The 14,522-nt window shown below is 38.8% G+C and overlaps 3 protein-coding genes across 4 annotated transcripts; 2 read left to right on the top strand and 1 right to left on the bottom strand.

Annotated features, from left to right (window-relative positions):
• The first annotated feature begins 304 nt into the window (after positions 1 to 304).
• Positions 305 to 4,776, top strand: LOC141444183 (U-megalopygitoxin(8)-Mc8-like). Of its 2 annotated transcripts, XM_074109648.1 has the most exons (3): positions 305 to 468; positions 1,545 to 1,663; positions 3,622 to 4,776. In XM_074109648.1, the coding sequence occupies exon 3, from the start codon at positions 3,636 to 3,638 to the stop codon at positions 4,485 to 4,487; it is 852 nt and encodes a 283-aa protein (XP_073965749.1). In that variant the 5' UTR covers positions 305 to 468; positions 1,545 to 1,663; positions 3,622 to 3,635; the 3' UTR covers positions 4,488 to 4,776. The 2 variants fall into 2 exon arrangements, with proteins under 2 accessions (XP_073965749.1, XP_073965750.1); XM_074109649.1 differs by lacking the exons at positions 305 to 468; positions 1,545 to 1,663 and adding an exon at positions 2,098 to 2,865.
• Positions 2,814 to 6,782, top strand: LOC141444184 (U-megalopygitoxin(8)-Mc8-like). The gene is made up of 2 exons (XM_074109650.1): positions 2,814 to 2,898; positions 5,747 to 6,782. The coding sequence occupies exon 2, from the start codon at positions 5,759 to 5,761 to the stop codon at positions 6,608 to 6,610; it is 852 nt and encodes a 283-aa protein (XP_073965751.1). The 5' UTR covers positions 2,814 to 2,898; positions 5,747 to 5,758; the 3' UTR covers positions 6,611 to 6,782.
• Positions 6,783 to 9,381: 2,599 nt separating this feature from the next.
• Positions 9,382 to 12,299, bottom strand: LOC141444138 (U-megalopygitoxin(8)-Mo12-like; the record flags this gene model as incomplete). Its single annotated transcript, XM_074109577.1, is given in 2 exon segments — positions 9,382 to 11,153; positions 12,125 to 12,299. A coding segment is annotated over 1 exon segment (864 nt). The 3' UTR covers positions 9,382 to 10,280.
• Positions 12,300 to 14,522: the final 2,223 nt, after the last annotated feature.

Consider the following 14,522-nt stretch of genomic DNA (forward strand, 5'->3'; position numbering starts at 1 on the left):
ATTTTCAAACTTTTTGTTGGTTAGGTTAAAATATCTGTTCATAGCACTTAAATCTACATCTGGTTAAAGTTTGTGGCTATATCAAAAATATGGGTAGTGCCACCTGAGAAGGTCACGCGCACTAAACATGTCATATAATTACAGCGGGATTTTGACATTCAATCTCGATTTGTGCAATCAGTTCTTCATGTAGCTGTATGTGTAATCATTGACTTCAACTCTCGTGGCACTACCTATACACGCTGTTTACTTAGCGTGTGAGTATATTTCTCACTCGGCTGGTTTTTTATAGTATTTTATACAGGTTTTGCCATCGTTATCCGGTTGTAGCTAAGTCTGCTCATGACCGCGGTCGGGGCAGTACCATCAAAACATCGTCTTTGATATTTTAGATATGTGTAAAAATCGTGAAAGTTAAAAAAAGTGAAGTCGACGGTCAAGGAATAAAATTGCCTAGGAGTTACTCAGGTATGGTTTAAAGTTAAGATAACAAGGTGTCAAATCTGAAATTTACTAGGAGCTTAACGATGAAGGAATACGTCGTAAAAAACCTGCGTACACCGGCGAAATTTAATGGTGTGTTAAGTTCGTAGTCTAAGGGGCTGTTTCACCATCCATTGATTAGTGTTAACTGACGATTAAATGTGATGCCGTCTCTATTTGTTTTGTTCGAATAGACGGAGACGGCATCACATTTAACAGTCGGTTAACACTAATCAATGGATGGTGAAACAGCCCTAAATATTTTCTTCGTGCAACGTTAATAAAAACTACGACGTAATTGGGAATTCCCGAGGGAATTTAGTGAAAGCTCGGAATTTCATTTCATAAGCTTGTAATGTATGTAGAGTGATGGTTTGTGCATGCGGAACTGCGGCCAAGGCTTGTATTGTATTGTATAACTCTTTATTGTACATAAAACATAAGAAAATAACTGTTAACAAGATGTATAGTAGATGTATAGTAATATTAATACAGATTTTCCTTATTTATACTGACGTCACTTGACCATGAATCACAGTCAGTGCGTTTAGAAGCAAGCTCGGTATTGTTTACTGCTAACAGAAACAACCAAATAGGTAAATATGTAAAACAAAAAATATTAAAGCATATAACAAATATTTTACGCGTCATCTATCATCATGATCATGCCTTCACATCAGACATCTAAATCTAATCACGACTACAAATCTACTAACAATGACATAAATACAAAATCCCAATCTCGATCTATTTATATTTCTTCTATCACGCATGTCTAGCCACCTTTTTTTTTAATTAACATTTAAATCTGATTGCAAATTACTATGAGTTACCATTGAATATGGATATCTGAAAACAACATCTTTAAAAAACGAGTCTATCAGTCTCTCAAAGGGCCGGCAACGCACCTGTGATACCCCTCGTGATGGTAATTATAGTAATGAATCGTGATGACTAACTTTCAAACCGCTATAATTAAAAAAGTTGTTTAGGTGTCTTTCCGTGGACCAATATCTGATACAATAAGCGTGCATAAATATCTGATACAACTCTATTTCTAGGGCCGGAAGGACGTGTCAGATATTTTTGCACGCTCCACTGTGGCAGATATTATTGCTGGTGACTGTACAACAGTGACATCTCCAAAATATTCTCGACCGATGTTCGCAAGAGGAAAAAGGTATGTTTACTTATTTGCTTGTAGCATGGCGAAATCTTAGCTAGCGTAGAACATAAATTTAAAAAACTTATGGAAACCACAAATCGTCATCGTCCTGTACGGGAAGTTAGGAGGAAAATGTAAACCAATCATTAAGTCGTTGTCCAATACGAGTACAGTCGTCATCAGAAATATTAACGGACGAGGTTCCCAAATATTTCGGAGGAGTATTATACTCGTATTTCAATAAACCGCACCTGCAAACTAAACGTCACCAATTTAAATTCTTGAATTCGAGGTTTGTCTTTACTTTACCTTCACCGCTTTGCTCGGGTATTTGAAGACCCGATATAATTTTCGAAAAACTCTGATCAGCCGGGGCTTAGAGGCGGGGGTCGGTCCCTTGGATACCACGGCTTAATTCGGCTTAATTTCGGAGATAACGTGCTTATTTCAATAAATTCGTTACACTAGATAAGGTTAATAATTAATATCAGCACGACGTTTGCAGGTGGTAGGACCTTGTGCAAGGTCCGCCCGGATTGCTACCACCATCTTGCTCGCTAATCCTGCCGTCAAGCAGCAGTGCTTGCACTGTTGTGTTTCGGCGTGGAGAGTAAGACAGCCGGTGAAATTACTGGGTAACCCATCTTAGGCCTCTAGGTTGGCAACGCGTCTGCAATACCCCGGTGTTGCAGATGTTTATGGGCGGTGGTGATTTCTTACCATCAGGAGACCCACTTGCTCGTTTGCCATCCAGTCGAATAAAGTGCATTGTCATTAATAATAGAGCAGCGACTTTATTAAAGTCGGAACACATAACGAGCTAAGTTATCAAAAAGTACAGAATGTTAAAGGTACCTAAGAAGGTAGGTACTCGTAACACAGTCAGGAGAAGGGTGATCAGTGATCAACTGTGTGATGCAGACTTAAGGTATATTTTCCATAAATTTTCCAAATTTATTGACACTTATATTTATGAAAAAATTGCATGTTACTAACCTTATCTAGTGTAACGAATTTATTGAAATATAATGCTGCTCCAAAATATTTGAGTACCTAGTCCGCTACAATACATCTGACGGCGACTGTACCAATGTTTGTACCAATGTTGGTAACAATGCCGGTACCTAGTTCGCTAGTGCAAAGCATGATCGAGAAATAAACGCAAACGTCGCAGTACCTTGTGCATCTTCATCGAAGACAACATTGTATTTGGAGATGTGAGTTTAAGTACTTCAAGAACAAATTATCTGGTACGTAATTTATTTTTGTTCTCATTAACGCCTTTTATACTATTGTCTTGTGTGTAGTGTGTTATAATGTTTAAACACAGAACTTTGTGTTGTAAACACACATAAAAGAGATTTGTTACTTACGCACATACTTGTATAAGTACAAACTCACTGGTTGTACCTATGTTTAGTTCTATTTCGCTGAATTTTTATAGCTGTTTAATTCGTAATTAAAATTCAAAGTAATTTACTAAAACTATTATACTTTTGTTTTTATTAGACTAGTGTCACAGTTATATGTTTATTGTGTTATTTATCTAATATAATGTAGATAATGTGGACAGTAGGTGTACATTTTATAAATAATATAATTATTTTACTACTTATGAACAAATTTTGTTCTGAATAACTCTATACTTAAATAAATTATTTTGTGTGTATTCTGAAATCATCTTACTCTAACAGAAGCACATACAACTAATTATTTTATGTATATTAGTCCTCGTTATTTTGTGCATTGTCTTAAACATCTTTAAATTTTTCAACATTAGTATTAGGTAGGTATATATAAAATCTGCTACTTATTTTAATTTTCTTCTAATTATTTTTACGTTTTAATAAGGTAGTTTAATTTTTACAACTGTACACTGAGTGTCACTTATATTCGATGTCCTGTACACTGCTTTTGATTTGTAGCTATATTTTTATTTTTCCAATGGTTTCTTAATTATTTCTAATCCACAGACTAAAACAACACGATGTACCGATTTATCATCCTCCTCTTGCCTGGAGTCTTCTCCAAAATGGCCATCAATGTCTTCGATGGTCCTCAACCCAGGGTCGAGGTCTCTGGATCCCAGACTGATATCATCAGCGACGCAGAACGCAGCGCCTTCCACATCAACGACGCAGAACTCAAAGAAGCTGCCAACAAATTGCATGGCAAAAGCCCTGACGATATTTTCGTAAGAGGCCCTACGCCCTGGGATGATTTATACAGATCATTCAATTGGACTGAAATCAGCAGAACTTTGGTGCTCAAAAACGCAAAGGTCTTGAACTATAGGTCAGAGCAAACGGTAATAGCTTCGAAAAACTTTCATAACGACGGTGCAGTCCCTGTTGCTTATTCAGCCGCCGTCTTACAGTTAGAGCAGAACACAATCAGGCACTTCTGGACAAGAGTTGGCTACGTCACTGTCACGCAGAAAATTGATTACAACGTCAACGTAGGTGTCGATGGAATCAACAAATTTTCCAGCCAGAATTCCTTCCTTGAAGACAGCGCAAACATCATTCCTGTTACTGTTGGATCGAAGACTTCAGCGAACATTACTCTCCCAGCTGGAGAAACAGCAGTTGCTGTGTTGACAGCTACTAAAGGAGAGATAGATGTTGAGGTGGAGTTCGAGGCTTCTTTAAGTGGACAGGCAGCAGCAAATTACGCATTGACGTACAAAGATCATCATTTTTGGGGTTTGGATATTAACACATTGCTGGACGCTGCTGGACAGCCTAAAACAAAGACTTGGAAGGAGACCATCACGATTCGTTTCTTTGCTGATGAACGAGTGTTAGCTTTTAATTTAAATGGAACTCTCATTCAGTGAGCTCTCTTTGTTATGTAGAAGTAGGTAGGTGGTTGTCCCTTGTGACTAATTGCATGACGATGTTTCGCCATGTTTTTACTATTGCATCTCGGAAAAAGGAATCAGTTTGAAAATGAATCGAATTGATAATTTGACGAAACTTCATTTTCGTTTTATTTAATTTTATTTAAATGTTAATAAGAGTTTAAGACTAAGAAATCGAAGTGTGGCTTTAAGCATTTTGTAAAAGTACAAATAATTTTAATATTTTTATTGAATTAATAATAAATAAAGTTACATGTTATTTTGAGCTGTTTTTGTTTTATTTGTAGAGGCAAATGCCTCTATGGCAGTATAAGCACGCATGGCATATTTTAAGGCATGTATTTATAATGTTTTCCTTAAACTCAAGTATCCTGAATATAAGGATAATATTACGATAACATTTGATACAGGTACTTTTTATGATTAATTTATGAATGACGTGAGAACGTTATAGAAATCTGCTTTACGTACAAATGCTTAAAATTATTTTTCTGTCTCCCTCGTATCGGTTAGTATCGTGTTTAAATGTCAGTTGATCGGGTGTTAAAAAATAGGTTAAGCTTGCATGATGAGTACCACACATTGGATATACTCATGTGGGGGGAGGTTCCAATAGAGAGATCTCTCCACGCAGGTGTTATGTCTGGGGACCGAAGTCCGAAGGAAGAGCGTCGAGACTTGTATATATGCGACCGCGTTGAGAAACTTCGATAGTAGTACATGTAGAACATGGCCGACCATGTTCCGAGAAACTCCGAGGTTTCTATCGTTGTTCACTAGATGGCCCTAGGAGTCGCTACACACACTTTTATAGAGAAATTTGCTTTTCTATCCTTTTTTAGCCTTACTGTTTTTTTATCCAAGAAATGTCATAAAAATTGGTAAAGACTTAGTCGGTACACACATACAAACCTTTCTTACAAGCCTCTGCCCTAACCAGGACTCAAAATGACAACTAGGCTATTCTTGATTGACATAAATGTTCATCATCCCAGCCTATATACGTCCCACTGCTGGGCACAGGCCTCCTCTCAGAACAAGAGGGCTTGGGCCATAGTTTCCACGCGGGCCCAGTGCGGATTGGGAACATAAATGTTACGTAAAGTATATCTCCATGAACTACCGTAATTATTTTGGCTTGATAATTCTAACTCATAACTCCCTTGGTTCAAGGTATCCTTGGGTTGGTAGGTGGTATAGGCATCTTTATTTCAAAATCAACTATCTCTTTACAGATCAAACGCACGATGTACTGGATCACCTTCATTCTCCTCCCGGGAGTCCTCTCCGAAATGACCATCAATATTTTTGGGGGTCCCAACCCCAAGGTTGAAGTCTCCGGATCACAGACTGACGTCATCAGCGACGCAGAGCGCAGCGCTTTCCGCATCAACGATGCTGAACTCAAGGAAGCTGCAAATAAATTCTATGGCATGCCTCCAAGTGACATTTTTGTAAGAGGACCGACCCCGTGGGATGATTTGTACAAACGATACGGCTGGACTGAAATCAGCAGAACTTTGGTGCCTAAAAATCCAAAAATTTTAAGCTATAGAGCAGATCAGACCGTGATTGCTTCAAAAAACTTTCATAATGATGGTTCAAATCCTACCACTTACTCAGCTGCGGTTACACAGCTGGAGGAGAATACTGTCAGGCATTTTTGGACTAGAATCGGCTATGCGACAGTTACACAGAAGATTGATTACAACATCAATGTAGGAAATGACGGACTTGTCAAAATTATCGATAAAAACTCATTTCTTGAAGACAGCGGAAACGCACTCCCAGTAACAATTGGCTCGAAGTCGTCAAGGAACATTACTCTTCAGTCTGGAGAAACAGCAGTTGCCGTGTTGACAGCTACTAAAGGAGAAATAGATGTAGAGGTGGAGTTTGAAGCTTCTTTAGCTGGAAACGCTGCAGCAAATTATGCATTGACGTACAAAGGTCACCATTTTTGGGCGTTTGAAATAAATACTTTGCTGGATGCTGCTGGACTGCCGAAGACAGTGTCTTGGATGGAGACCGTCACAATCGGTTTCTTTGCTGACGAAGAAGTGTTAACTTTTAGTTTAAATGGAACTCGTATTCAGTGAGCTGTGTTAAATATAAGTACTGTTTTACATTTAACGCAGACCTACTCAGATGCCTTACAAATTTTGCTAATTTTGTTTCTTGAACCCTGTTCTGCTATTTAAAAAAATTAAGAGTTATATGTGTGTGTAAACAAATAATTTCATCAATTAAATTTATTGTGTTTTGTTTTTTTTTGCATATGACGTGAATGAAATGTCTGATTCTAACTAACCTGATGTGTATTACTGTTAATATTAATACCCATATCGAGCTATTTCACCTGATGAACCTTTTCTATCACTACCTAGCTATCTTACCTTTTGCAGGTGGTAGGACCTTGTGCAAGTCCGTCCGGATTAAGATTGTTTTTTTGGAATCTTTTTGTATTTTTTATTTCAATTCCAAATTTTTTGTTGCTTTTACGGTCATCCCGTAAAACCTATATCGAAAATACAAACTGAAATATACATGCACAGAAAAACCAGAAAAATAAGACCAGCGCTGGGAATCGAACCCAGGTCCTCGGCATTCCGTGCCGTGTGCTATACCGCTACACCACCGCTGGACAACGATACAGACACGAATTTCTCCTATGCATCTCATATCTCAGCTTGTGTTGTTTCTTATTTAGCCACTTAAGCAGCGACACTAGCGACATCCGTCCGGATTGCTACCACCATCTTGCTCGCTAATCCTGCCGTGAAGCAGCAGTGCTTGCACTGTTGTGTTTCAGCGTGGAGAGTAAGGCAGCCGTTGAAATTACTGGCACTTGAGGTATCCCATCTTAGACCTCTAGGTTGGCAACGAATCTGAAATCCCCCTAGTGTTACAGGTGTCTATGGGCGGTGGTGATCTCTTACCTTCAGGAGACGAGCAAGTACGTTTACCGTCGAGTCGAATAAAAAAAATGAAAATTGCAAATGAGGCTGAAGGTTTATCTCACCGGTTCAGTAACAGCTGATCCATTCTAGCCTAGAAGACGCTTTATCATTCCGGAAACAGACGATGGAAGCGAATCCCATAATATTCCTTAGCAGTTCCCAATATGAAATATAAAGTGAATCGCTTCCCCGCCAGGATTTCCGTTGGTGAAAAATTACTTAACACCAGATGAGCCGCATGCCCGTTTGTCAGCTATTAAACAAAAATTCCTCTATAGTATAAAGTACGCATAAAGTTTCAGAGTTGTCCGCAAATTCTCAAACAGTACTTAGTGCAATTAACGACAAATTGTTATTGTAGTCCAAACAACCGAAGTTTCGGATTGGAACAAATATTTGATAATTATTTCGGTGTCTAGGACTTTGCCGGCAGTGTTGGTACAAGTTAAGCATGGTACAGTTACGCCCTGTTTAACCATCCATTGATTTAATTTTATTTGACGGATAAATGTGATGCCGGCTCTGTTTGTTTTGTTCGAATAGACAGAGACAGCATCGCATTTATCCGTGAAATAAAATCAATCAACGGGTGATGAAACGGCCCCTTACAATCGTATTAATCACCAATCAGCGTCTTTGCTCCTGAAGTCCCATCTACCCCATTGTTGACGGATCAACAATGGGCTAGATTGGGCAAAAAATATATATTTTGCCATCGGTTATCTAACCGATTTTCATCTAGTCAGAAAAAAAATGACAATATTTTTTCTTTTGCCAATCAAACACAAACAATTTCGAAGTGAAAAGCAAGCTACCAATTTTTATTTCCTGAAATATAACAAAAATTCCATCACGGTTTTCATTTCCGTCGCATGGAGGAGACCCGTGCAAAGATTTATGTCTATGCTTCAGCCTATCTTAGCCTACTGCTGAATATAGGTCTCACTGCATGCACTGAGCACGATCCTCAGCCACTCTCATCCAGTTCTAGCCAGCCACCTTGCGAAGATCACAGCTCCACCTAGTCCGAGGGCATCCAACACCACGCTTGCCGATCCGCGATCTCCACTCAAGAACTCGTTTACCCCAGCGGTTATCGGTTCTTCGGCTGATATGGTCGGCCTACTGCCACTTCAGTTTTCTTATCCGGTGAGCTATGTCGATGACTTTAGTTCTCTGATTAGTCTAGTGTCTAGGGTTTAGTTTTCTGTCTATGTTAATGTCTCTACTTAGCGGTTCCGAATTTGGTATTTGATATGAATCCCGTAGGAATTTCGGGATAAAAAGTAGCTTATGTGGTAAGTATTTCAAACGTCCAGCTGTCTATTTTTTCCCATGATATTGAAACTGGCACGTGTAAACCAGCACACACTTGGTTTGGCAAAGGCACTGCCGTGCGTCCAGTTTGTTTATTTTGATTGAATCGTCATCGGGTTTGATGACCTTCGCAGAAGACGCAAATATGTGACTGGTTTTTCCACAAAACATACCCGTGTAGTTGCTTAGAATGTCCCAAGCTGCGTGTAATATAGTTAAGTATAGCGAGTTGGACTTGCGTACTGAGGGTTATATTATATATACGAATTTGAACCACATTGAAAAATAGATAGGTACATTGTTATGAAAAAACAAATGGAGTTAAATGAAATAACAATTTATTTTTGCTTAGTCACGGCAGCAAATGGTTTTTAGGGTTCCGGAGCCAAAATGGCAAAAACGGAACCCTTATAGTTTCGCCATGTCTGTCTGTCTGTCTGTCTGTCCGTCCGTCCGCGGCTTTGCTCAGGGACTATCAATGCTAGAAAGCTGTAATTTTGCACGGATATATATGTAAACTATGCCGGCAAAATGCTTACTTACCGCAATGCAATCTTATAGATAATTCAATAAAATGTTATTCTTGCAACAAACTATATTTGGAGTCTTTTTGTATTTTTTATTTCAACTCAAAATTTGTTACTTTTACGGTCATCCCGTAAAACCATATCAAAAATACAAACTGAGACATGGATGCACAAAAACAGGTCCTCAGCATACCGTGCTGCGTGCCATACCCCTACACTACCACTGGACAGGAGTACAGACACGAATTTCTCCTATGCACACATATCTCAGGTTGCTTATTTCTACTACGCTACTTAAGCAGCAGCACTAGCACGGAATGCTGAGGACCTGGGTTCGATTCCCAGCGCTGGTCTCTTTTTCTGGTTTTTCTGGGCATCAATGACAAACTATATGTAAAGTAAAATATTTTATTCTAATTAAAGGAGTTTTATACAGCTCAAACATAATGAAATGACAAATTAATACTTACTGGTACTAGTCTTATCCATATTAAACTTGTAATCGCTACTTCAAATCCGCTCTCTAGTAATAAAATAGCCATTTTAGTCATCATCATCATCGTAATAATCTCAGCCGATATTCATCGTACTACGGTCTACCTCCTCTCAGAAGTCCCACGTCGTTCCCACGCGAACCCAATGCGCGTTCGAAACATCGCGATTGTAGGTGTGTATGTTCCCTCACGATTTTTTAATAAAAGTTATGGCAAATTTTAAATGTAATATCGCACAAAAATTCCGAAAAACTCAGTGGTGGGAATCCGAGATAGATAGGGCGTAGTTGAACCCAATAGGCGATACAAAATTACAAATAAAACACATAGCAAAGTAAATATTGAAAATAAAATAAAAATAAAGGAATCACACGTTTTCAATAATTTATTATTAACGCTTCTAAAAACATAACTAAGTTGAACAAACGAGTAAATTAAAGCTTAAAATTGTAAATAAAATTTGTAAATTAACTACATTGGCCTCCCGTTCGAATCGTAAGCTGTGACTCGCTCATCAGAAAAGAAACCAATATGTATGTGCTCCTTCCACACAACAGTTCTAGGCAAGCCGCCAGCATCCAAAACTGAATTGATATCAAACGACCAGAAATAGTGTCCATTATGTTTGTTACCATAGTTAGTAGCAACGGACCCTTCTAACGACGCTTCATATTCCACTTCAACATCCATCGTTCCTTTCGAAGCAGTCAACTCAGCTACAGCAGACTGTCCAGGCTGCAATGTAATGCTAATAGAAGCCTTCGAACCAAGTTTTACTTGAACCGTATTAACTTTTTCTTCACCAAATGTACTCTTGTAAGAAAAGCTGGTCGTACCACCGACGCTTCCAACACCTACATCAACCTTGTAATTTATCTTCTGACCTACAGTTAAAGAGCCAGACTTAGTCCATTTGTGAGTGGCTGTATTGTCTTCTACGTGAGAAATGTCACCAGCATAAGTAGCTGGACGTGGGCTGCGGTTATGGAAATTCTTCTTAGCAACAATGATCGGTTGAGATTGTATGCCGAGAACTCTAGCGCTTCTGACTTTAAGTGTTCTCCTGACTTCAGACCATCCGAAACGTCTATAAAGATCATCCCAGGGCGTTGGACTCTTCACATAAGCATCGCTCGGGCGGCCTCTAGCTAACTTGTCGACAGCGTTTTTGAGGTCGTTGTCGTGAATCCGGAAGGTGCCACGTTCAGCGTCGCTGATGATGTCGGTGGTGGAACCGAAGAAGTTGACCCTGGAGTTCTGACCGCCAAGGATTTCGACGGTGATCTCGGAGAGGGCGAGGGCTGGGAGTAAGAGGATGAGGATTTTGGAGATCATGGTGAAGATCTGGAAGCAGAAGATAAAACTGTTTGGCTTGGACTTGTAGAAAAAAACGTTGGTAAACTGTCAATTAGTAAAAATTATGGTTTAGTGCAATCGTATATAATTTAAAACAGTCAACTATTCGCGATGTACTCGAACGTGATTCCAAACGGTTAAAATGGGTTTTTCAGTGATATTATAAGATGTTTCTAAAAATGTTTAAACAATTAATTCATTGGAGATCAAGTCAACTAGAATAATGTTATAAAAACAAAAAAAACATAGGTATCTCAGTTCTTAAAGCATTGTTAATGTTATTACGAGATTGTGAAAAGTCACTTAAATAGATAATCATGAAAAACTTGACAATACTACATATATTATTATTATTATTTCTCTTGTTGCTTACAACATCTCTCCTAGGAGGTAAAATATTACACGGGCCTAAGCCAAGTGCTTTTATATTGATGTTCAATAATGATATGGATAAAAAATTGCGTACTATTCGGCATGTATTGAGGATGACTGTTTTCTGTGAGAGTGTGTAGGCGGATGGGTGTATATCGAGAGCGCGGAGGCTACCATGGAGCGTGTTTGGAATAACGCCTGTTGTGGAAAGAATGATCGGAAAAGGCTTTACGCTATGAACCTGCCACTGTGTTTTTATCTCTTTAGCGTGAACATCTTGTCAAGATAAGTTAACTACTATTAATATTTTGTTGAAAGAAAAAAGTTATTATTAAAAAAAAGCTGTATTTAAATTGTTTAAACATTTTTTTTAATTGATCCCTTGTCTGTCGTGATAATTTTGGCTATAATTTGTCACATTGAAGTCCCAGTGTAATAATAACTTTATTAAAGTTCAAGTCAATCGAACCGCTGGGAGTCTGGGAGTGTTCCAAAAACTGTTCTCCTAAACATAGTGGTAAATGAAAGCTTGTAAAAAATCCTCAGCGACATTTTTTTAAGTCAGTTAAAAATAAAATTTGTCTTACCTTACAGATTTTCTGCTATTGAACTTCACTTTACAATGACTCCAAACTCAATGGCTTCTTCGATGCATGTATGAGTTTATATGTCAACTGAAAATGACGTAAAAGCTACCCGGTTTACCCGTTATATGTTATCCTTTCAGTGACTAAACTAACTTAGACGTACAATAGATATTTAGTAATGCAACACTTTAGTAATTTTGATTGGATTCTCCTTTTCTTATGCACGTTAGAAAATGGGATTTAGGGCTTCTAGATGCGATTATAAGCTTTTGCTAACTGTTCGTCTGTCACAGGGTATCTTATGAACCATATGACGATGGATGGGTCCATATCCGCTCGCATACTTATTGAAAGTCCGAATGTAATCCTTATTTCTGTCCATTGTAAAGGTTGCCTGGAAGAGATCGCTCTGAAGCGATAATGCCGCCTATTGCTTACCTAAGAAAATCTCTATGTATATACTTACTTGTGTTTTCTGTACTGCTTGCTGTGTTGGTGTACAATAAAGAGTTATTGTATTGTATTGTATTGTAATGTTTGTCAGTTTTATCGTTTGTCATAACTCTTTTTAACCCCTGACGCAAAAAGAGGGGTGTTATAAGTATGTATCTATGTAGGTCAACTCTTTATTGCACATAAAAATAAAAATACAAATACACAGATAGGAGAACAAAGGCGAGCTTATCCCTAAAGAGGGATCTCTTCCAGCTAACCTAGTCAATAGAAACATTTTTTTTTATAAAAAATGTTTTTGTGTGTGTGTGTGTGTGTGTGTGTGTCTGACTGTGGCACCGTAGCTCTTAAACGGGTTGACCGATTTGAATGCGGTTCTCAAGCGGTTCTTAGCCATGTTTTATCAAAATCGGTTCAGCCGTTTATGAGATATTGAACTTTGAAGTGAGAATGAGTGGCATTTTGCCGTTTCGGCCGTTGCAGCCGCCGCACCAGCCTTCAATGATGTCTTAGCAAGATGAGACGGCGCCAATGTGTCCACACATGTGGCGTCCCAAATAAGCGGCCGTCCCATTTGCCAAGGAACAAGCGTCATTCCGTCAGGTCTCTTGCCATCATCACGAGCTGAACCAACCGGTTTTTGTTGGTTAGGTTAATTGTTCAGAATTTTTTACAAAACAAACCTAACCTAACCTATAATTTTCTATTGGACGACCATTTAAAATTTTGAGAAAAAATTAAGGTTTTAGTAGGATAAAAATTATGACAAGCGATGATTCGGAGAAAAAATACGGTATGACTAGCGAAGAGTATGCGAACTTTGGCGCTCCCCGGATAGACACAAAGTTCAAAATTAAAGGGATTATTATTATACCCATAGTAACGTAAAATGAGAGATTGAGAGAAGCATGATGACAGTCATCTTTAATCAATTTAAGCTATACTTATGAATGTCAAAAAAATCTACCACCGGTTCGGAAAAACCTCTGTCGAGAAGAGCCCAACAGGAAACTCAACGTGGCATACAAAATAATAAAATTTAGGCAACCCAGCGGGAATTGGGGGTCATCCAAAAATGGCTGAACCGATTTTGATGAAACATATCTAAGAACCATCGCTAGAAAACCTGCTTTCAAATAAAAAAACCGCATTCAAATCGGTCCACCCGTTTAAGAGCTACGGTGCCACAGACAGACAGCAGGTTTGCAGGTGGCAGGACCTTGTGCAAGGTCCGCCCGGACCATCTTGCTCGCTAATCCTGCCGTGAAGCAGCAGTGCTTGTACTGTTGTGTTTCGCTAATAAGACAGCTGAAATTACTGGCAGGTATCTCCTCTAGGTTGGCAACGCATCTGCAATCCCCCTGGTGTTGCAGGTGTCTATGGGCGGCGGTGATCTCTTACCGTCATGAGACCCACTTGCTCATTTGCCATACAGTCGAATAAAAAAAAAGACAGACAGACATAAAGACACGCAGACACATAGCGGTCAAACTTATAAAACCCCTCTTTTTGCGTCGGGGTTAAAAATTGCTAAATGTGGCTCCGTTGCGGTACTCAGCATAAATTCTGAAATATATGATGAAAATATATAAAATGGTCAATGGTGTGCGTCAATTCCCTAATCTGAGCCAATGTGGAAACTATGGCCCAAGCCCTCTCTTTCTGAGGAGAGGCCTCTGCCTAGGTAGGCCGTATATATTGTAACTAGGATGACAATGATTATGACGACTAAATAGTTTGCTAATACATTTTTACCCACTACGGAATGGAGAAGGTATTTCCGTTTAGGGAGAGACGTGTGTTTGTTTGTTATTCATGCACTCTGACTCAAGAATAGCATAACCTTCCTGTTTTTAACCTAAGTAAGTATTTGACGCGTTAAGGAAACAATTCCTTACGCATAACATGACGGCTTGCTGTTAAAGAATCTGACATAGTCATTTAG

The sequence above is a fragment of the Choristoneura fumiferana genome, chromosome 29 (genome assembly GCF_025370935.1).
Source record: "Choristoneura fumiferana chromosome 29, NRCan_CFum_1, whole genome shotgun sequence".
In the NCBI taxonomy this organism is placed as follows: Eukaryota; Metazoa; Arthropoda; class Insecta; order Lepidoptera; family Tortricidae; genus Choristoneura; species Choristoneura fumiferana.